Source organism: Scedosporium apiospermum (genome assembly GCF_000732125.1).
Source record: "Scedosporium apiospermum strain IHEM 14462 chromosome Unknown SEQ_SAPIO_0108, whole genome shotgun sequence".
NCBI lineage: Eukaryota > Fungi > Ascomycota > Sordariomycetes > Microascales > Microascaceae > Scedosporium > Scedosporium apiospermum.
In genome coordinates this window covers 250,871-273,221 of record NW_015971809.1, presented here as the reverse complement: position 1 = coordinate 273,221, position 22,351 = coordinate 250,871, and the positions used below count along the sequence as shown (strand labels likewise).

Sequence of the window (22,351 nt, the reverse complement as noted above, 5' to 3'; positions counted from 1 at the left end):
AGCGCCATGGCCCGACGTACTTTTGCGACCTTGGTGGATCCTAATGGATCTTGATGGATGCTCCTCCAACGCAATACTCGGCCCCCCACTGCCTCCCTGTGGCAAGACACTTGTATCGGAGATAGGCAAGGCACCAGCGATCATAACTAGGAGTGGCGTCAACTGGAAGACGATTTAACCTAGGTCTCAGTGCGTTGGATCCCGAAAATAAGCTCAGAAACTCCTCGTACCACACTAAGCCCTTCCCGCTTGTCGCTTACCCATGCTCAAATTGAAGCGGGAACTACACAGATCCGATGATAACCATAAACATTCTCGATAATCAGATTGTGGATACATATACGCTGTTGACAACCCATATCTTGTCGATTTTTAATGGAGCTCGCGTGGCATTGAGAAAACATGGCTGAAGAACAACACATCAATCCCGCGATCACAGAAGCCGACTCGGCAGTGCGTTCAACGTTGAATATAGTTGTTGATACCATCCCGATGCTAACGGACGCACGCCATTGTTTAATGCCGGAAACGGTCCGCGGGCTGTGCGAGCAATGGTAAAGACCACCCCCCGCTGGAATCGGTCATTAATGTCAACCGTGGCTGTGCATGCGAAATTCTTCCCATCACTTTTCATTCGTCTCTCTATTGGTCAAGCTCACAGCTGGCTTATGCGTTCATGTTGGCGCTTGAAATCAAATCCCTTCACCAGGCTCCGAGCCTGCTCCCAAAACTCCATCTTCCCAATTGCAAGATCTAACTTCTCATGTGTCCAGGGCCCTCAAATAACTAGCCTCTATGAAGTCAGTTAAAAAATTGTTTAAACCCCAGGAAAAGGGGAAGCGCGCCATTCATAGCGATCCTCACGATGGCGGGTCTTCTGCAGCCGATTCCGCAAAAGAGCAGGACCCTGTCAGAGACACACTTTTTCCGGGCAGAGACACGAGGGGACTCAGGATCTTGCATACTCCTGAGGAATCCGTCATCGACATTATCTTCATCCACGGCCTGACGGGCGATTCGTTCCGTACGTGGCACCACAAGTCGGGCACCTACTGGCCAGTCGACCTGTTGCGAAAGGACATGTCAGACGCGAGAATTCTGACTTTCGGATACGATGCCGACGTCACAAAATTCTTGAGCAAGGACGGAAAGGTTGGTAATGGAAATCTTCGTACGCACGCCGCGACTCTCGTGGCCGAGGTCGGGGCGTTGCGAAGGGCAAATGATGCATTTCGGCCTATTATCCTCGTCACGCATAGTCTCGGAGGCCTGGTTTCTCAGAAAGCTCTCTGCATCTCTGCCGAGGCCCCAGAGGAGCACCACAAGCAGCTAGACCAATGTACTATTGGACTATTCTTCTTAGGGACACCTCACCGAGGCTCCGACCTGGCTGATTATGCGGTTGTCATCTCCAAAATCTTGGCGTTGGCAGATAGGCAGCTGAATAAAAGGACTTTAGGGGTTTTACGACCCGACTCCGAAGGTGGGTGAGATAATAGAAACCAACACGTTGGCTGCGCGGTTTCTGATGTTGTGTCTTTCAGTGCTGTCGGATATACGAGCCTCGTTTGGTATGTGGCTCCGAAGGAACCACGAGCGCTGTTCCGTCGTATGCTTCTTCGAGGAGCATAGTACACCCGGCGTTGGCTTCATTGTCGATAAAGTATCGGCCACCATCGAAGGATATCTACCAATACCGATACCCGCCGGTCATCGAGACATGCCCAAATTCGGCCAAAGCGAGGATGCGGGCTATCAGCGGATCGTCCAAAACCTCTCTCTTATGGTCGAAAGAATGAACGCGATGCCCAAAGACGACGAGCCTGAAGTGTTCGAGCAAGATATGGGTGGTATTAAGGCACGCGCACGCGAAAAACCTGGAAGTGACGGCTTGGATCAAGTAGACCGCTTTCTCGAGCTGCTAGCATTCTCCGACATGGGAGAACGCCAAGCCGGGATCGAGCACCCATCTGGACAAACGTGTAAATGGCTCCTTACCCATCCGATCTACGAAGGCTGGCATGAAAATGGCCGGTCCATCTTATGGTTGTTAGGTCACCCGGGGACGGGGAAATCTACGTTGACCAAATTTGCCGTGCAATCGTCATCGGAGACTGGGGAAACTTGCCACACCGCATTTTTCTTCTACGGCCTGGGGACGAAATTGCAGAGTTCAGCGGAAGGGTTTCTCAGATCAACAGTCCATCAGATTATCAGCCACTCTCCCAGCACATTCATCCAATATTTGGCATCGCGATCTAAAAGATGGAACCAAAGCCACAGCCCAGGAAATTGGCAGACTCCCGAACTTTTTGAACTGTTAGAGGGCGCGATATCTGTTGGGCTGAGCCACTTCCGTATCAGGGTATTCGTGGATGCTCTCGATGAATGCAAATCCTCTGAAGAGCGAGAACTTATCGTCGACAACCTACGGGAAATGGTCACTAGGTTCCAGTCGAGCAGTAATTCATTCAGTATCTGTGTCTCGTCACGGCATGTCCCGCGGTCCTGGCCTCTATCGGAAGGGCCACGCATTTGCCTCGAAAACGAGAACAGCCGAGATGTCGAAGAGTTTGTCCGGCAAGCGTTCGCCAAAGAGTCCGCCGGGATAGATGAGATAATAAAGTCACTCGAATCTGAGATTATCAAAGGCGCCAACGGAAGCTTCCAGTGGACCAAGCTCGTTACATCCAGAGCGGTTAGCATGTATCGAGACGGCGAGGGAGGGGATGCAATACGCGACATGATCGATTCTGTTCACGATAACCTCTCGGCCATTTATGAAGGGATCGTCAAGGCCCTCTTGGACCGATCGCCTTCTCTCTCTTATAGGTTGTTCAATTGGCTTTGTTTTGCTTTTAGTCCTCCTTCAATTCCCCAGCTCCGAGCTGCTCTGAACGCAAAGCCTTTACGACCTATTAATGACAATCTTGTCGGCCACTCCCCGGCCCTCATTGTAAGCGATGAGCAAATGGAACGGCTGCTTCCAACGATATCCGGTGGTTTGGTCGAGGTGAAAGGTATTGGAGTCTCTCTATCCAGAGAAATAAAGGTCATCACCCGTCCCCATCGTCCAGGGACTCGAGGGATATCCTCATTTAGGATAAAATCAAGTGGGACCTACAGGTACCTGGATTTGGTCATGCCAAGGAGAAGTGTGTTTCTCATCCATCAATCCGTCAAGGATTACATGGTTACTCGGGGCTTGTCGCTGTTTAACCACACACTCAGTTCTAGGGAATTGACCATTACCCATGGCCATGAGGAGTTACTGGCAGCATGCGTCCAGTGTTTCGCTGAAGATGCCCAGGAAACCCTAAGCAACATGACGGCCCGCGTTGGGGAATGGTCGCGATCTCTCGTCGGTCTTGAGATTCGGTCGAAATCCGTGTTGGAACTATTTTTCGAGGCAATGGAAGGTCCCGTTTTACGTATGATGAGCCGACCAGATCTTTGCTTAAATCTGTTCAATGGTGAAACGATCCAGGATGCGATCCATCAACTCCTGGGACTGGACGATGACTCGCCACCCCTGGACGATCCCTCAACAGCAACTAGTATGCAAGTACGCCATGACAAAAAAACTTGGAAATTGGATGCCTTTCTGAAGAGGAATCCTGAACTCACTTCCGTGGCGTGTCTCATCCTACAGATATTGGCGGCTATCCAAAGGTTGAATTTCGAGTTCCCTTTTTTCTTATATTGTACTGCCCATTTAGTGGATCACCTCTTTGAAGCAAAGGTGCAATCGAGCCATGATATTGCCTATCTTCGACGGCCTCTGAACTCGCTTGCCAGCTCACCGGCGCTTAAGGAATGTGTTTTGGACCCTGCGGCTTACGCGGCTACGCGATTTGAAGATTCAGTCCTTCTCTCGACGGTTCTATCGTTTTATCCGGAGTCCGATCTACCCTTAGCTCGTCAGGACGAATTCGGTCAAACGCTTCTCACAATAGCAGCGGGGAATGGTTATTTAAAAACGGTGCATTACATCCTAGAGCACTACCCGTCCACGGTTTCCGTCAACGATCCAGGCTTCCATGGGAGGTCAGCATTGTCGAGCGCCGCGGGAGGAGGACATCTCGAAATTATAGATGCACTCTTAGAGCATGGGGCTGACCTAGAGTTCCGAGATTACGGCTCTTGTACCGCTCTGCTTCTGGCCACTAATCAAGGCCATTTAAGCGTAGTCAAACGCTTGGTTGAGCGGGGAGCTGACTTGACCGCGCAGGATTGCGAGGGGTACACGGCGTTGACAAGGGCTTGCATAGGAGGTCATGAGGAGGTGGTGCGGTATCTCATTGAGAAGGGTGTGGACGTCAACGAACCCAACAACAATGGAGAGACCCCATTATACCTCTCCTGTCTTTGGGGCCATGAGGCCTTGGGATTATTCCTGGAATCTAGAGGGGCGATTTTAGGAGATGTGTCTCTGGATATCCTGGTCACTCAGCTGCATCAGGCGAGCCAGAAAGGAGACATATCTGCCCTCGATTTTATTCTTAAGATTGCCATTCCTTCTTGGCGGAAAACGCGAAAGGAGTCGGGTCTAGAAGAGGAACGGTATGCTATTATTAAGTTTCCAAGCTCCAGAAACCCTTTTCATGCGGCGTTGATCAGGGACGATCCCGAAGTGTTAAGAAGACTTTGCGATGAAATCCTCGCGGACGGGAATTCTGGGTTCAACACCAAAGTGGGATCAGGTGGGCGGTTACTTCGAATGGCCGTAACCGAGCTTGCCCCTAAGTGCATATCTCTACTCGTCAAACATTTCGGCCACGACATCAACGATAAAGATGCACTTGGGGACACCTTTCTCCATCGTTTAATACGTTTTGGCAGCCAAGACCGCGAAGACAAGGTTGCCGAGACCGCCGGAACTCTTCTAGAATGTGGCATAGACACGAGTGTCATCAACAGAAATGGGTTTTCGGCCTTGATGCTCGCCGCCGTTCTAGAATCCGACCTTTTTCCCCTGCTTGCCATGTCAGATAAGGTGGATCCCAATATTCAGACCGAACGAGGTACTACTCTATTGTATGCAGCAAGACTCGACGACGCTCGGTACGTCGAAATGCTCCTGGAACGAGAGGATATTCTCCCGGAGATCGGCCTACCCTCGGGGTTTTCCCCTTTGCACGCAGCGGCCTGTGAGGGACAAGACGAAATAGCAGAACTGCTGCTAGCCGACCGCAAGAGGGCAAAACGAGTCGCAGACTGCGAGGACCGAAATGGCGTTACGCCATTATCCGCAGCAGCGCGATCGGGCCATTTGACCATCGTCAAGATGCTCGTCGAGACAGGTCTCGTGGAAGTAGACCATCCCGATGCTAACGGACGCACGCCATTGTCTAATGCCGCTGAATGCGCCGCATGGAACGACAAAGCACTTCTCGACCAAATAAAGAATTGCGATTACGCTGGGATCATGGAATTTCTTTGCAACCAGGAGGGCGTGGATATTAACAGTCGGGATATTTCTGGGTGTACACCCCTCGACTGGGCATTCGAAAGTCTTTCTCGACGGAAACAGTCCGCGGGCCGCGTGAGCAATGGTAAAGACCACCCTCTGCTGGAATCGGTCAATACTAAAATAGTACGAGGTGAGACAAATGGTAGAGTCTCTCCGGGGCTAGAACTTCAGTCATTGAACTCTCGGTGTTTAGAACTTGAGCTCCGCAGCAGGACGGAAATCATAGGAATTCTCATCTCGCATGGTTCATTCCTTACACCTGGAGGCCCTCCGAGGTCAAACGAAAGAGGCTTTTGGGATGGCTGCAAATTAGAGAGTGACGACCATTTCTGGCCTGGAACCGAAAATGAAAGATCAGATTCGGATTTTCTTCCACCCTCTCCATCAGAATTCTCACTGTCTGACACCGAAAGCACAACTTCGAAAGCTCCACCAGAAGGTCCAGAACCGTCTTCTGTTGAAGAGGAGGATAATACTGACCCCTAGTCCTCTTTGATAGGTATGTCTGGAGGAGTGTTTTGAATATAAGTTACCAAGGTCTTCAGAACTGTTCGCCGTTGGAATCCGCCCTGCGCACTCAGCCCTGACACTCCTTTCATATTTCAGGCTGTTCAAGTTCTCTACGCAAATAACAGGACTCTTTTAACTATTGAAGTGGCTATTTCGCAAACCATCATCTCCAAGTAGCCAGGTAAACCCGAAATGCCAAAACCTGAAAAGGATGTCAAACATGATACAAGGAGATGAGAGCGTGGCCAATGGCGATGCCTTGGGTTAGAAAGATACGAATCTCGAATAAAAATCGGTGATTAACACCGGCGGTATTTACATGTCGTCCACTCCTTCATCTAGACCTGTCCATTCCCGGGTATTCTGCCGCCGAAACGACCAATCGTCAGCTCGAGTTCATGTACACACGATTAGGAGATTAAAGCGTATTCAAGTGCCGACATGCAGAGGCTGCTTAAATATATAATCAAATATTTGGCTTAATTTGTCGCTCTTTCAAAGCGGGGCGATCAGTGTGCTTCCCAGGAGTGTATAAACATGGGAAGCAAACCGGTTGGGTTTCCCGTGAACGCGCGAATCATCGAAGGCGACATCATCCTCTTATCCTCGTCCTACTCAGGTCCGACTTCAAAATCAAGGTGAACGAAGCTAAGATGGCTTGGCCGACCCGAATGCTTGTCGCGCTCGTCGCGCTGCTCGCTCAAGATGCATCCGCGCAGACCGGATCTGCTAGAGGGTCAGATTTCCTTCGGTTTGGCTGCTCTCAGCTTGTCGTCGAGCGTACTGACCCTCTGGTTAACCCCGGAATGATGCCAACGCCACATATGCATCAGGTCGTTGGAGGTGATTCCTTCAATATTACTGTATGTTCCTTGCCGCCATCATCCGCGGCCCATAAAATTGCCTAACCGCACCATCCTAGATGGATCCCAACACGATCGATCCGCCTGCGACATCCAGGTGCACATCCTGCAAAATGAGTGAGGATTTCAGTAACTACTGGACTGCTTCTATCTATTTCCGGTCCCCCGAGAATGGAACCTTCAAGCGAGTTCCGCAGATGGCGAATGGTCGCTTGAACGGCACATTACTGGAGCAGGAAGGAGGGTTGACTGTATACTACATGCGACCTTTCGGTGGCAGAAACAAGAAAACGACAGCTTTTCAACCCGTAAGTACAAACGATATAGACTCTCTACAAACTAAAAGCCAACACCTTCAAGGGCTTCCGGATGCTCACGGGCGACCCAATGCTCCGGACCAAGCCGGCCGGAAGCCTCACCAGATGCCACCGCTGCCTGGCGGCAAGTGAGCGCACAATGGGTGGTAGCGGCGCCCCTTGCGCATCAGGCGATACAGCGGAGTTCCCCAGAAAGCCGTGTCCCGGCGGTATACGCGCCACCGTTATCTTCCCTTCATGCTGGGATGGGAAGAACTTGGATAGCCCCGATCACATGAGCCATGTGGCGTTTCAGCCTGGCTCGGCACTCGCGGGCGACCAGTGCCCGAGCACCCACCCTGTTCGGATTCCCCAAGTCATGTATGAGATCATGTACGATACGTCAGGGTTCGCCAACCCCGAATACTACAAGGACGGATCGCAGCCTCTTGTATACAGCTTTGGCGATACGTAAGTGTTCTCTTCACCTGTGTGATTACTCACGGACTCCGAGGCTGACTTCAAACATAGTACTGGATACGGCCAGCATGGGGACTACCTCTTCGGTTGGGAGGGAGATGCTCTTCAACGTGCCATGGATGCCCTCGGAACCAACTGCTGGAGCGAGACCTGCCCAGCTATAAAATTGCAGTCTGGCGAGGATGCCATTAACTGTAGGAAGGGACAGCAATATATGGAAGACATCGGAGATGGCTGTGAGTATCGCTTCTCCGTTGCCATGGTATGTAGCTAACATCAGTGCTTCTAGGGCTTACCGAATTGCCTGGAGGTCCAGAAGTACTTTGAGTTGAGACAACACCCGACAGGGTGGGTTCCGGTGTGTAGACGTAACTTTTGATCGGCTTCTCGACCACCTTTCTGCCTGGGATTTCTATGTCAGTTGATGGATCGGCATCCCTTCCTGGACAAGAGGCTGTAACTGTCGTTACCTTTTGTACTGCTCAGTCGGCTATCTCATGCGCTGAATAGTGACTAGGGGACTGGTTTAGTGGACAATGTCATCTACGTCGCAGATGCGGCGGTGCCGCTTTGGGTTAGGGTCCACTTACTTTATTACTTACCTTTTCTTTTCTGAAAGCGCCGTGCCGTGCCCTGTAGTATTGCGCTATATGCATCTCGATTCGAGGCATCCGGGGTTTACGTACATCTTGTAATATGCCCCCAATCTGCTCATCTCCTTGGCTTCGGACTCACGTGACCCAGCTCAGCTTTTGCTCAGGCTAGATCAGGCCCGGCTCAGCTTCGGCTCAACTGGCTCCAGCATCTCGCTCGAACTTGCCAACTCTGATCGAGGGCCTAAAAAGTGTCTCCAACAAAGGGTCCCAGAACTTGGGTACCACAATTCCGCAACGTCAACCATGAGAGCTTAGAGGCGCTCATCATCCTCCCAACCGGACTTTTTAGGGTGGCCCCCGATGAAAAGCTATTTTATTAAGAATGGAGCAAATTCTGGAGGCCACAATATTACACGATCATGATGTTGGCGCTATCACGTGACGTTACTGCCTCCAAGCCCCTTGCGCCCTGCCTCCTGCCTGAGCTGCCTCGAGTTCGCCTCGCATAAGCACACTATCGGGTGTTGACCCATCCACATCTCTTCTACTCACTCTCAACTACGATATAAGCAAAAACAAATCCTATAACTATAATCTGGCGTCAAAACCATGACCGTAATAACATCCTCCTCGCCATTCAACTCGCCTAGCGAATTGCGACTAACGTACTCCGTCTCTGACACAGACGAGGGCGAACCGTTTCAAGTGCTCGACAAATGTGCGGCCGCCGGCAATCAGAATTGCAACCTATGTGCCCGTTGCTCTCAGCTAGATCTTGGACAAATGTTTTCCCGTGCCGAAGAGTACTTTTCATCTCACTGGGATCTCATTTTGGGCCTCCGAGAATGGCGCGATCCTCGGCAGAAATTTCTAGGATTCCCGATGTCGAACCGATGCTGGGTAGCCGGCTCTGATTATTGTCCAATTCTCCCTTGCCGACTCTGCCAGCTATTCTGGCATGCCAGGCTGGAGGAAAGCCCATCCGGGCTATACAAACTTCTCGCCTTCCCGATTTTCTGGGCATTGAAGTATGTTAATCTCGACCCGTCCATCTTTGCGAAACAGGACCGAGCGAATCAACCCGGTGTTTTGGTGGTTTCACCTGTAGAGGTTCAATTTCCTGCCCTGTCTCGGTATTTCAGTCAAGATCGGTGTGTCTTTCTGCATCAGCAGACGAGTCCCAACGGAATATCGACCATGCCAGTTACAGCAAGCGTAGATTTCCACAAAATTCGTGGATGGCTCAACTTTTGCTCCGAGCATCATGCCGAAAGGTGTCACAAAGGAGCAGGCTCTCACCCGACGCTTACTGGCTTCAAGCTAATCGACTGCGAGTCAGGTCGTGTAGTTGATGCGTCATCGCGAGAAAAATACGCTGCCTTGAGCTACGTTTGGGGACAAACGCAGAGGGGCCCGCAGTTTTCCCAAGTTGTTCAGGATGCTATACGAGTTTCGCAAGAGTTGGGATACACATACTTGTGGGTTGACCAGTATTGCATCAACCAAGAGGATGCCCAAGAGAAACACGCGCAGATATTGCAGATGGATCAAGTATATTCATCTGCACAAGTCACCATCGTAGCAGCCTCGGGTCGTGATGCCACGTACGGTCTCTCAGGTGTTAGTCGATGCCGAGGCACGACGCCTAGTTACGAGGCATTTGGGCTCAAGTTGGCAACCCTTCCCGAGGATGCTCACACGACAATACAAAGATCAACGTGGTGGTCACGGGCCTGGACATACCAAGAGGGAGTGCTATCTCGACGCCGGCTGGTGTTCACGGAATCTCAAGTCTACTTTGAGTGCAGCGGGATGGTGTGTCACGAGACTCTTGACCTCGACCTTCCCATACTTCACCAGCCATCCAAGTCCCGATACCAACGACGATACATCAGAGCTGGCCTGTTCGGCGGAAATGAGGACAGCAAACAGCATCCTTTCTCGCCAAGAAGGACCTCGGGGCAGTACAACAGCCTTCGGGTACATGTCCGAAACTATGCCGGACGTAGTTTAACCATGGAGGCAGATGGGGTGGACGCGTTCCAGGGGATTTTGAACCAACACACAAACCTACGCTTCATTTACGGTCTCCCTATCCCGACACAATTCTCGCTGGACGACTTCCAAGTCCATTTTGGATGTTCGCTCTTAATGTGGTGGCATCAAGTACCTGTCGGCACTGCCTCCTCCTTCCCCACTCGTCGCTCGAGTTTCCCGTCCTGGTCGTGGGTTGGCTGGCAAGGAAAGATAGATAATAGGGCGCCTTTGCTCCAGAGCCTCCAGGAGAATTGGATATCCGGCGAGAAAACTAGATTCCCACGAAACTCGACACAGTACTACTTCCGTGCATCCAATCACGGCCGGTCGGCCCGTCGACGTCAGCGACAACTACCCTTGGATCTTTCAAGGGATGAGGAATTGGCCGCATCTGACTGGTCATCCAGGATTAGCCCAAAACTCATGATTGTTGGCTGCCCTCTCCTGGTCGACTTTGGTGATTACGGATTCCAAATGTCGGCGGACGTGAATTTTTCGAACCACGTTCTCCTCAGCCGCCGATATGGGACTGGATTAACGACTATTTTCGAGATCTGGCTGTCGGTGCCGTATGATCTGATTGACCTGAAGCGAAACCTTCTAAGTCGATCAGTTTCAGCGGTCAGGTTGATTGATTGGCACTTCGCGGACGCGTACTCGCTGGTTTTGGAGAGATGTGGAAAAAATTGGAGGCGAATTGGCGTTTGTTTGAGTGTAAGGTTATCAAGCCGTGGCCGGAACGAAAGTGTCTGGATGGAGGACCCATTCGGTACCAGGCAAGAGGAATACGAAGTCTTGTAGGCTGTGGAACGAGCCTACATTTTCTCTACCGTTATTAAAGGCGACCACGCAAATCTATACCCTTCTCTTATTAGGAATATATATAGGATATACACGGTCTCCCGAGTCCTAAACCCATTTCTCGTTTTTCATTGTCTCATCTGCTTTTTATCCTTCCTGTTGGTATACTCGTTTCTTAGAATATGGTGTATTCAAGCTCTTTTGTCGGCGTTTTGTCCGACAGAAGGAACCCTCCTGAAGCTGGACGCATTCGTTTCTGGCAGGTTGACCAGTGCTCTGGCTTCCATGTCTCTGTCACGCGGGCTTTTGGTCGAAGGAGTTCAGAACCACAATCGCAGCGAAATCACTCTAGAATCGAGCTTAGGAAGTGTTTTTGACGAAGAGCAAAACCATGCCCTGTTCTCTTTTCTCGTCCTGCTAGCGATTTTTATCAGTCCTGTTAATGACTAAGCCCCTGTAGCCAATCTGCCTCGATCCCCGCCTGCCAGCTCTCTGCGAGTTCCTAGCGTGTCCTGAACGCGCCTGACAGTCTCCAGGTCCAGCTTCATCTGTGCCGTCTCCATCAGTCTAGACTTTCATGATGATACATCGCTAGGTTGGCAATACAGATATCAAGGACTAGAATTTGAAATAGCACATGATATCACAGTACATGACATATCCAGTGCATATACATTCTCGTGTACAGTATATCTCAAAATACTACCTGTCCCAGAACACTCCGTAGCCAGTACATTGCACGTCCTAGATCATGGCATATCCTAGCACATACGTAGCCCAGCATACGCCAGAGCCCAGAACACTGCATATCTCAGTATACGCATAGCTCAGCATATAGCAGAGCACAGAATCCTGCATACTTCAGTATAGGATCCCAAAAGAAGAGCTATCCGCCTACGGACGGACGGTATAGTAACTGTACTGGAAATATTTTACGGGTCATATACTCTCAATGCGAGCGATAGAATCCAGCTTACCTTGCTCACCCCTGCTCAGGATAAAGAGGGAGTTGCTCAGGTCCGAGAAAGGAAAAGGAAATAGTTGAAGATCAGATTAGGGACCTGTATTGAGATGTAATAGGGAAATGGTGTTTCTAGGTTCTGATTTACAACGTAAGATCTGTCGTCCGCTAGGGCTCCCCATTAGAAGGCCATCGCCGATTATATAACCTTTAGAAGCCGTTAAAATAGTATCCTTAAGTATACTCTTTCTTCTATAAGGCGTTAGGGATGGGGGAGTTTCAACTCCATGAAGTAGTCTCTGATCGGATATAAGGAATCAAAGTTAGCAAGGCAGAAGTATAAGTCGCGAGACCTCCGATCTTAAGAGTACGAACCCAATGCAATGATCCCTGTAGGTCTATAATATCTCTAATATGCCCCTATTTCTATCATAAACATTTTCACGGGAACGCTAGTCCTCGTGGCTGTCACACTTTATCAACGCCAGAAGTTATAGTGGCAAAATTGCCCATTACCAAAATCAAAATAAGACGTAAGAGATAATAGCTCCTGCCCGAATATGTAGATAGATAATATAACCTTTCCTCACTTTTGAGATAAGATATTCCGGACCTTCCAGACCACTTCTTCCGAGCGTCAACCAATAATCGTCTCAGTAGACACCGCCGAAGACGCTCCGCAAAATCACTTACGGCACCCAACTTTTTGTTCCTACGCCACTTTCACAGCGCCCTGCTAAGCTCCGTTTTGTCCCTAACTCCCACTAGAGATGTCGTCATTGGGGCGATTTCACCATGTCGTGCGCGAGGATGTGTCTGAGGGCCGAGTGCAGTACTTCAGTAGGATATGTAGGGCGATCTGCATAGCGCCAGGCAATATGGCGGTCTGGTCGGACTAGAAGAGCGCCGCGGTCACCGACCTCACGTTGCGCTCTCCAATCGCCTAGCACATCGTTATAAGGACAGCAGTATGCGACGGCGTAGACGGGCAATTCAACCCCCGTTTTCTTGCTTACTGTAGCCGCCGCGGGAACCCAAGGGCCGCCGCCAATTCCGACTACAAGACCAAACTGTCCGTGACCGACAATGTCCAGTGTTGAAATACGTTGGCCTGCGTGTTCCACCCACGCGTGCGGAAGGAAGGCGCCTGGGTGCGTGGTTGGCTCATAGTAGAGGATCGGGTCACGCAGCATCATCTCCTCCTTTTCCCATGTGAAAGCCGGAAATCTTCATCTTCGGCATCTGTTCGGTTGGCTATTCTTAGCTCCTGTTTGCGCCGCTCTGCTTCGTCATCTGAAATAATACGATCAACAGGTGTTGGTGATCGCTTGCGCTTCTTTGTCTGGCGCATAGATTTAATACCCTGCTCTCCATAAATAGGCTTCCTTACACTATATATTTACTTAGCTCAATCTAGAAGTGCTGCAACTTATTAATATTGTATGTAAAGTGTCACTAGCTTAACTCTAGATGATATTTTATCAGTAGCGAAAATGCCTAGTTTCAATTCGATGTACCGTGCCTGGTTAACATTAGTACCGTCAGAGGACCGAAATGGCTATCTAACCCTTAGCTTCTAGCTTGTCATTTATTGACGGCCTACCTTATCTGATATATAATCTCTAATCTGACGTCGAGAACCTCTAGTTCCTCACCATTCTCTCGGACATAGTAAGGACACCATAACTATACAGTTGATTCCTTCGAACCATATCCAATGTCGATCCCTATAACTACTTTGATGTCTCCATGAAAGATTTAGCTCTCCAGGAATAGGTAATAAGCATTCAAATCACTGAGAACCACAACAGCACCAAGGCTCTTAATATTTTATTAACAGCTCCATTAGTTCCTAAGCCTCTCCACTATAGATAGAAAACCCACCAGAACAAATACTTAAAGGTTCTTTTTTTTTTTTTTTTTCATCCTTTTATAGCTCTTTAGGCCTTTTTACCTACATATATAGACAAGAGACGACCGGCACCCCCCTCGCCTTCTGCTATGACGCGGCAAGGTATTCTTTAGGCAGCTGGGGCTGCAGGGCAGCTATCTATATCGCGATTGGGGATACCCTGGCAACTATGGGACCAGATAGCAGGGATCTATCCGAGAGATACTGGTTACTAGTATGAGCTTGTCTGCCTTTGGGCTGAACATATAGAATTGTTGCCGCAAGGGGCTCATATTATAGTACCACTAAAATTTCGCGACTATAATGCAGGAGGTTGGTCAGTTAGATCGACTCGGGCAGAAGAAGCCCGTCAACTTCCACATCCTCAAGCCAGTAAGCACATTCGCCAAGTACTAGGAAGAGACTGTCCTTCACAAGTAGGCAAGGCAACTAGAGGCAGAGGCGAAGCTACTAGATACCCTTATAGGCGAAAATCCAGCTTATATATATCTATAAGTTAATATAACAATATTTAGGGTAGTCATTTAACCGGTATGCCTAGAAGCTATACTAGCCTAGTAAGATAGCCTCATATACCACTAATGATACGAGAGAGGCTACGGCTATCTTAACGACCCTTGCAACATCGTACTTGCCGGGCCTAGTGGATATCAATTGGTGTCGACTTAACCCGTATATCGGAAGGATCGCGTCGTCCGTTGTCGAGGGGCCGATCAACCTAAACCGTGACTGCATTCTTCTTCGCCTTATCGGGCAGGCGGCTGGGGAGAACAGCGAAGGTGTGGAGAGTGATTTCGGTGAGGAAGTGAGGAAGGTAATGGGGGCGAACATGAGGCAGAGAGTAATGAAGACAAGGAAGAATTTAGTGATAAAGACAAGGGAGAATCAATTGATAAAGATAAGGGAGAATCCAGTGATAAAGGGGAAGGAGATTACTATGAAGGGAAGGGTGAGGGCTATTGTCCTACATCTTCGCCAACGGTTATAGATCGTCTTAGAATAAAGTTGGACGCTGCTATAAGGGATGCGCTCCGCGATCGGGGCCCGCGGTTCCGACAGCATTTGGTTTAGCTAGTTCGGCTCTCCAGATGAGTGCTTCTCAAGTCTTCCGAGCAATGTTAAGCGCGAGGTGGAACACCTCCACACTTCAGTTGACCACGTCCGCAGTCAAACTCCAGACGACCCCATCTACTCATTTCATCCTTAATACATCCACTGTGGAACTTATAGTCGGGCAGAACGGCCTGTGCAGTTAAAGATCTGGAGACGCCTACGATGGTGCTATTTTCTGTACTTAGAGGGTTATAATTGTGGAGTATAAGATGATCATTGATACCACGGACAAGGTGTTTTCCACTTTAAAGCCGAGAAAGGAAACGATCCGTATATAACCTTTTCGTCTGAGAGGCGTTGTATGTACTTGACGGAGGGCTGCATATCTTCACGCGAGGGGAAAGAGTGCCAAAATCAACTTCTGAAATAACCCAAACCCGCACTTCACCTCACAGCTCGCCATCCACCGCGAGCTGTCGTATTTTCCCCACTGTCGTGTCTATAGCCTCACGCGCGGTCTAGACTTCAGCATTAATAAATAATGCTATGACCGAAAAGTCGATATTGCAGTGCAAAGCGTGGTAATATTTTCACGTTACCTTTTTGCGACTCTCCCCAATCCTCTTCAGCTCTTCACTTCCAGCCTGCGCGTCGGGACACTCCCATGCAAACACAAACGTCAGCAGCATGTCCATATCCGCGCCTCCCGGCCCTGTCGAGATGACGTTGGAAGCGCTGCTGCCGTCCTCCATAGCGTAGTCCAGGCGACATGGCTCCCGCAGCGTACAGGTTTCCCGAATACTCAGCGGATGCCCAGGAACGGGCTTAAAATTGACAATAGCCTCGATTGTCGTCTCGTTCTCATAGACAATCTTGCATGAGTCCACGATGGGCACGAAGTCTTGGGGACAGCGGGCCTTTCGCATCAGCCCCGCCCAGGCTTGGTCGCGGGTCAGGACCGGATGGGCACCTGGGGGGTTGATGGGCGAGCTGACGGCGATATTCAGAGTGACCATGGCGGCGAAGTTTGCGTTAGGTTATTTGAGGCTAGATGGCGCTGCACGAGAGATACTGTGACTCGCTCTATAAGATGAAATCACTGAACAAGGGGAAATATATAGCATTAAGTGGCTTCCCGCGTCAACAATTTTTGAGCTTCCAGCCCACATCCATTGCTTTTTTTAAGCTTATTGTCATAGGTCCCCGGACATCCGATGTGGTTGATGCAATGGACTATAGGTTGTGACAGTTCGGAATTTGCTTAGACCAGCCACCTAAGCCATGGCAAGTATGTAGCTTCAACGAGGCCGACTGCACTAGCAACGACACGCTGCGCTCCATCACGCGCAGCATGGGACGGGCCAAGGAGCACTGTCGAGGAACGCAATACAGTTCTCTTGACCTATGGCTTGTACCTGTACCTCTGTCGACGTATATCTCGCCGTATACCAGCTTATCCAACCACATAATTCCTGTATATCTGACAGATACTTCCTCTATCTGTCTTCAGTTGATGATCGATTGCCTTCTTCCTCGATTGATCGCTTGCTTTCCTAAGCGACAGATCGCTTCTTGGCAAAGGCGACCACGTGACCTTCGTGTTCATTCTGCCGTGTCTGACCACCCTTGGTGGCCAGACCGCCGCCTGGCTGTGACAGAAAGTGGATTGAAATAGGTGTTTTTGGTATCGTGGGTAGATTCGCAGGTGTGGATTTTGAGGTGTCCTAAATGTGGGGCTGTCTAAGATGGGGGCCCTCCGACTTATTTTCTTACAAACTATGAAAGCACGCATCCGATTAGTAGTATACTACTCTCGATCCCCCAAAATCTTGAATCCGGATCGATAGCTGGATCGAGCTAAGGGACACGCGATCATAAAAGGAAAAGGTAAATATCTAGGACGTTTAGAGTACCATGTCCGTGTTCGACTGCAAAAAAGCCCACCCACATGTCAGTGTTCCTCAAAATAGAAGCAGTCCTCTAATAGTTCCAGACCGCTCAGGAGTTTTCCTAGGGCAGGATATCCGAGCGACACTTCAAGGATATGCAACTTTGGCGCGTCTGATTCTTCTTTGAGCGACATATTGTTCTACCTACGTCTAATATATCTAGGTAGTCTACTCAATATATTCTACTTGCAAATAACCTTTTCTTTTTTAAGATATAATCTTCCCTCTTTGATCACCATTCCTATTGTATTTCCTCTCCGGCGTTGGAATATTGTCGTTGTTGATTGAGCGTTCGAGGACAGACATGACCTCGCCTTCTTTGAGGAGCCCTTTCTCGACCGCAACATCCACAAATGGCCGCTGATCTGCTAGGGTCGCGCGAACGATGCTCGAAACCTGCGCATAGCCAAGAGTTGGCACGAGAGCAGTAGCAAGTGCGCTGGATGCGAGCAAATGACTGTGCGAGATGTCTTCGTTTGCAAGCAAACCGTTGACGCATCGGCGAGCAAAGATCCCGGCAGCGCCGGTAAGCAGGCGGATACTGTCCAGGAGACGGTCACACACCAAGAGCTCAAAGTGATTAATTTCGAGCATGCCTTGCTGGCATCCCATTGCGATAGCGGCATCGTTGCCAGTGACAGCACAGGCGACTTGACAGACTGCCATCGGGATCACCGGGTTAACCTTACCGGGCATGATGGAGGACCCGGCTTGGACTGAAGGCAGAGTGATCTCACCGATCCCACCGCTGGGACCGGAAGATAAGATAATAAAGTCGTTGGCGATTTTCCATAGACTGTTTGTAGTATTGCGCAACTCGGCCGACAGACGGGCACAAGTGTCCATGTTCTGCATGCCGTCGAACGGGTTGCCGGTGGGCTCGACTTTGGCGTCGAATAACGAGGACAGATGCCGGAATACGGCCTCCTTGTACCCCGGACCTGATCCAAACCCCGTCCCAATAGCTGTTCCTCCCAGGGGAACCGTCAATAATTGGTTGCGGATTGTGTCGAGATGTTCTGCGTGCCGGCTAACGACCGCTTCGTAACCGCCAAGAGCCTGGCCGAAGGTCATGGGTTGCCCGTCCTGAAGGCAGGTCCTTCCAAGACGGAGGAGAGATGTATATTGTTCACGCTTCGTCGATAATGCGTCGGCCAGCTGGCGAAGCATTCGTAGAGCTTCCGCCATAGCACGATAGAGTGCCAGCTTCATTGCTGTCGGAATCACGTCGTTCGTCGACTGTCCCAAGTTGACGTGATCGTTCGGATGGACAAGGCTGTAATCGGAAAGCGCCCGGCCTGAGGCTTTTGCCGCGATATTCGCGATCACTTCGTTGATATTCATGTTGGTCGAGGTGCCGCCTGAGCCCTCCAGCATGTCAACGGCTAGATGTGCATCATGTTTACCGACTTTTACTTCTTCGCAGGCCGCAAAGATAGCATCCGCCTGCTCTGCCGCCAGGCTACCTATTTCGCAATTTGCACGAGCTGCCGCTTGTTTTATCGTAGCGAGCGCACAGATGAAGTCTGGCCACGTTGCGATGGACCGCCCGGAGAGGGGGAAATTCTCGAGAGATCGAGAGGTGTTGATGCCGTAAAGCGCCTCGGTTGGTAGCTCCAGTTGGCCGAGGCTGTCCTTCTCGATCCGCATGGTAACCATAGAAATGATCTACTAGTGACTTTAGACGTGCGTTCTCGCTCGCACGTCACAAGCCCAAGTTGTGAATATTGTGAGAATTCTTGATTGTGTCTCGAAGCAGTTTAACGCACCAGATCAGGGGGGTCAGGGCCGAATTTTCAGTGATGTAGGCGTCTTGATGATGGTGTTGCTTTGTAACAGACAGGTCTCGACCTCTCCCAATCGTAATGCGTCCGCGGTAAGACGGTGGTTAGCGGAAGCAGTCGGTCAAATGGGCGTGCGTTACTATAAACAGGAACGACTCTAAAGCTCTCACTGGAATGTAGAAAGATTGTAAGACGATGGTTGCTTCCAGGACCGAGCAAGGGTAGAATATATGCACGCAGAGCACCGGGGCGATATCGGTTCAAGGGCATTAGGGTGAACCGTATACGGTTTGTAGTTGCTGGAGCCATTGATAATCGCATGGCCGAGATGGGCCGTTCATACGCCCATCTCCGCTTGCGATCTTCTCTGTGCAGGGTATTCTGGGCCGTAACTTGGCAGGAATCCCCATGCAACGAGACGAGGCCCGGCACCAAGCCGAGACGGTCGGTTCCATTGCCGCGACAAGGCATTGAGTGGTGGTTCGAGGAGCTCGGCAGCTAGTTGCTAGGTGCCGCCCAGAGATGTTAGATAAGCTGCTGCTGATTGGCTCACGGTATGGTCCGCTTCGGCATCTTACAGCTAGCGGCCGAAGTTAACACTTTTAGTGGGCTGTTGCTCGGAGATTGCTAGAGATGCCTCTGGTGACTGGCTCGCAGGAGGCTCTCCTTCGGCATGTCGTACTTCTTTCTTGTGTAATACCGAAGCTAAACTCAGGTGAACGATGGTTCCCCGGATTCTCCCCCGGGTTCTCCCCCGGACGCTCTCCCCCATGGGGTACGAAAATATTCTGACGAGGTAGCCCGTCGGCTTCGCCACACAAGTGGAACGCCCAGCCGTATAAAAGGGTGGACATTCGTCGAAAAGAGCAAACTACAAACAAACGTTCAAGAGAAACTCGCCAAGCAAAAAGGTGTCTAGAGCGAATATGTCACATGACGCAAGCAACACAGACAATATGGCCGAGATGAAAGACCTAACCACTATTTCTAGCCATCAAGAGGATAAAGTGGACGGCTTTAACGAGCGCCAGGGACCGGAATGCCCTGAAATACTCCGCTCACTAAATGAAGAAGAGAAAAAGAGGCTCGAACGCCTTCTTGTCAGGAAGCTGGACGCACGCCTCATGGCTCCTTTGATCCTCATGTATATTATGAACTATCTGGACAGGTATGCCCCCCTTTTATATAGGTTATGAGCCAACCGCTAACTTTAGGCTCCTAGAAATGCCATTGCTGCCGCAAAAATATCTGGTATTGTTGGTGATCTGAATTTATCCGATTCAGAGTTTCAGACTTGCATTAGCGTCCTTTTCGCAGGGTATCCCAATTGCCAGCCGAAGAAACACCATTGAGCCCTTGCTAAATGTAGCTACAGGTACATCCTTATGCAGGTTCCATCTAATCTGTTCCTGAACAAGATTGGAAAGCCGTCCATCTACCTCCCCGTGTGCATGGTTATTTGGGTACGTATGTAGACATCTATAAATTTCTAATCCTCACATGCTTTTTGTCTTAGGGATCGATCTGTGCCGCGACTGGCGCCGTGCAAAACTTTAGCGGGCTTGCTGCTACCCGCTTCTTGTTGGGTTTCGTGGAAGCTGCCTATTTCGTGAGTTGTTACCAAAATGCGTAGTACACTTAAGAGTACAGGGCGCTAACGAGTACAAGCCTGGATGCCTGGTATGCCTAACTGTCTGGTATACGTGTAAAGAACTTGCATTTCGGACCGCTTTGCTTTACTGCGGCTCGTTGGTCTCGGGCGCGTTTTCCGGGTTAATAGCGGCGGCTATCACTTCCAATCTGGACGGGTAAGTCAGACCCAAACACCAACAGGACTGACCTTGGAGTGACTGACGTCCTTTTAGAGCTCTCGGGCATGCGGCATGGCGATGGCTCTTTATCATTGAAGTAAGTAAAATAAGTAAAATCTCAACCGAGGTCACGGAAGAATGGTTCGCTGATAAAGTTTTGCGCGCAGGGGGCGATTACTGTAGCTATCGCGGCTGTCGTCGGTTTCATTCTCCCAGACTTTCCAACCAACACGAAGTGGATGACGGAACAGGAGCGCGCGCTTGCATCTTGGCGCCAGACCACCGACATTGGCGAGGAAGACTGGGTCTCACCCGAATCGGAGACCCTCTTCACGGGATTCAAGCAGTGCATTCGCGACTACAAGACCTGGTTCTTCCTCTTCTTGATTCTTGGAGTGGTTTCCAGCGGTACCATCAACTCCTATTTCCCGACAATTGTCCAGACTCTCGGTTACGGGAGAACCAAGACACTCTTGCTAACCGCCCCGCCATACTTGCTATCCTGCATCGTTGCCCTACGCGTGTCTTTGAATGCGGACCGAACCGGCGAGCGATACCTCCATTTTACCATCCCCACTTGGGTGTCGGTTGCCGGCTTCATCATCTCGGCTGCGACGACCAACATTGCCGCACGCTACTTCTCTATGATGATAATGCTACCCGGTGTGTATACTGCCTTCGTTATTGGCCTGGCGTGGTTAGCAAACTCCATTCCAAGACCTCCCGCCAAGAGAGCAGCCGCGCTGGCTCTTTGCCAAGCTTCCTCTAACTGCTCGAGCATCTATGGGCCATTTCTGTATCCGGAATCAACGGCGCCCCGGTATCTCATTGCTATGGGGGTAAATGCTGGCACCGCAGTGATGTCAATTATCGTCGCAACCTTTCTACGTATTGATCTGCAAAGACTCAATCGAAAGATGGACGAGGCGGGATTTGGATCAGTTTCGGGCTCAAATGGATGTCGAGAACAGAGTGGAGAGACTCCGCAGAAGAGCTTCCGCTATCTGTACTGATGCTCACGAAGCCCCTAGGGCAGCGCGCTTGGGCTATGGGACCGTTGCGCTTGGCTTGTAGTTTTTCTGGCTGTAACATACATGCCATTGATACTTTATTAAGCTCTGTCAATTAGAGTCAGATTTTTGTCACGATATAGGACTGCGTCGTACAATTGACATTCCCGATATCTCTAATATCGTCATGAAATTAAGACCCTTCGGGCCCTTTTACAGTCGCCGGCCCCGCTATTGAACCCCTTTTTCATGGCATGGATGGTGTGACAGCGTAGAAATTGGCCGAGAGGTTCGGTGAAACAAGGTGCAGTGGGGTCTTACCGGCCCATTGGACAGCTCCAATCCTTAGCTCCTCTTCCTAGAGGGTCCAGGTGCTGAGATCATCCGACAGCTTCGATGCATCATACTGTACCTCAGCACCTGCTCCCTGGGCTTGCTGTTGGAGATGTACTAGCAGCAGGAGGGAAAGGCGCTTCTTCGAATCAAACTGGGCCTTTGGCCTGACCTCCTACCTTGTCAGGACTAGACCAACTGCGTCATGACGTACACTACACAGTAGCCCAAGCAAGAGGGTCGGGTCTCCTCACTATTAATCCCTACCCCGGTTCAAAAGGAACACTTGAACAAGTCCCATAGCTAGTAATCTCATATTGAAATAATTGTTTTGATTGCGTCCCGTTCCCCAATACGGTAGTGCTTACGAGTCTGATACCTGATCAACAGTCCCCAATTACCCTTCGTAATTCGTCCCCGATTTTTTACTCCTCAAACACCTTCTCCGCATTTTATGACACTCAACTTTTTCATTTCATAGG

The 22,351-nt window shown here is 50.2% G+C and overlaps 2 protein-coding genes and 2 pseudogenes across 2 annotated transcripts; 2 read left to right on the top strand and 2 right to left on the bottom strand.

Annotated features, from left to right (window-relative positions):
- Positions 1-402: 402 nt before the first annotated feature.
- Positions 403-7,949, top strand: SAPIO_CDS6899 (uncharacterized protein; the record flags this gene model as incomplete). Its single annotated transcript, XM_016788876.1, has 12 exons — positions 403-453; positions 829-1,483; positions 1,545-2,034; positions 2,557-2,956; positions 3,290-3,431; positions 3,720-5,555; positions 5,960-5,972; positions 6,603-6,846; positions 6,906-7,154; positions 7,207-7,613; positions 7,674-7,858; positions 7,912-7,949. The coding sequence occupies 12 exons, from the start codon at positions 403-405 to the stop codon at positions 7,947-7,949; spliced, it is 4,710 nt and encodes a 1,569-aa protein (XP_016641513.1).
- Positions 7,950-15,572: 7,623 nt separating this feature from the next.
- On the bottom strand, positions 15,573-15,998 carry SAPIO_CDS6898 (annotated as a pseudogene; the record flags this gene model as incomplete).
- Positions 15,999-17,138: 1,140 nt separating this feature from the next.
- Positions 17,139-18,581, bottom strand: SAPIO_CDS6897 (annotated as a pseudogene; the record flags this gene model as incomplete).
- Positions 18,582-19,671: 1,090 nt separating this feature from the next.
- SAPIO_CDS6896 (uncharacterized protein) lies at positions 19,672-21,600 on the top strand (the record flags this gene model as incomplete). Its single annotated transcript, XM_016788875.1, has 7 exons — positions 19,672-19,883; positions 20,091-20,178; positions 20,232-20,324; positions 20,384-20,523; positions 20,581-20,623; positions 20,694-21,365; positions 21,469-21,600. 7 exons carry the CDS (start codon positions 19,672-19,674, stop codon positions 21,598-21,600), a joined length of 1,380 nt encoding a protein of 459 aa, XP_016641512.1.
- Between the last annotated feature and the right edge of the window lie 751 nt (positions 21,601-22,351).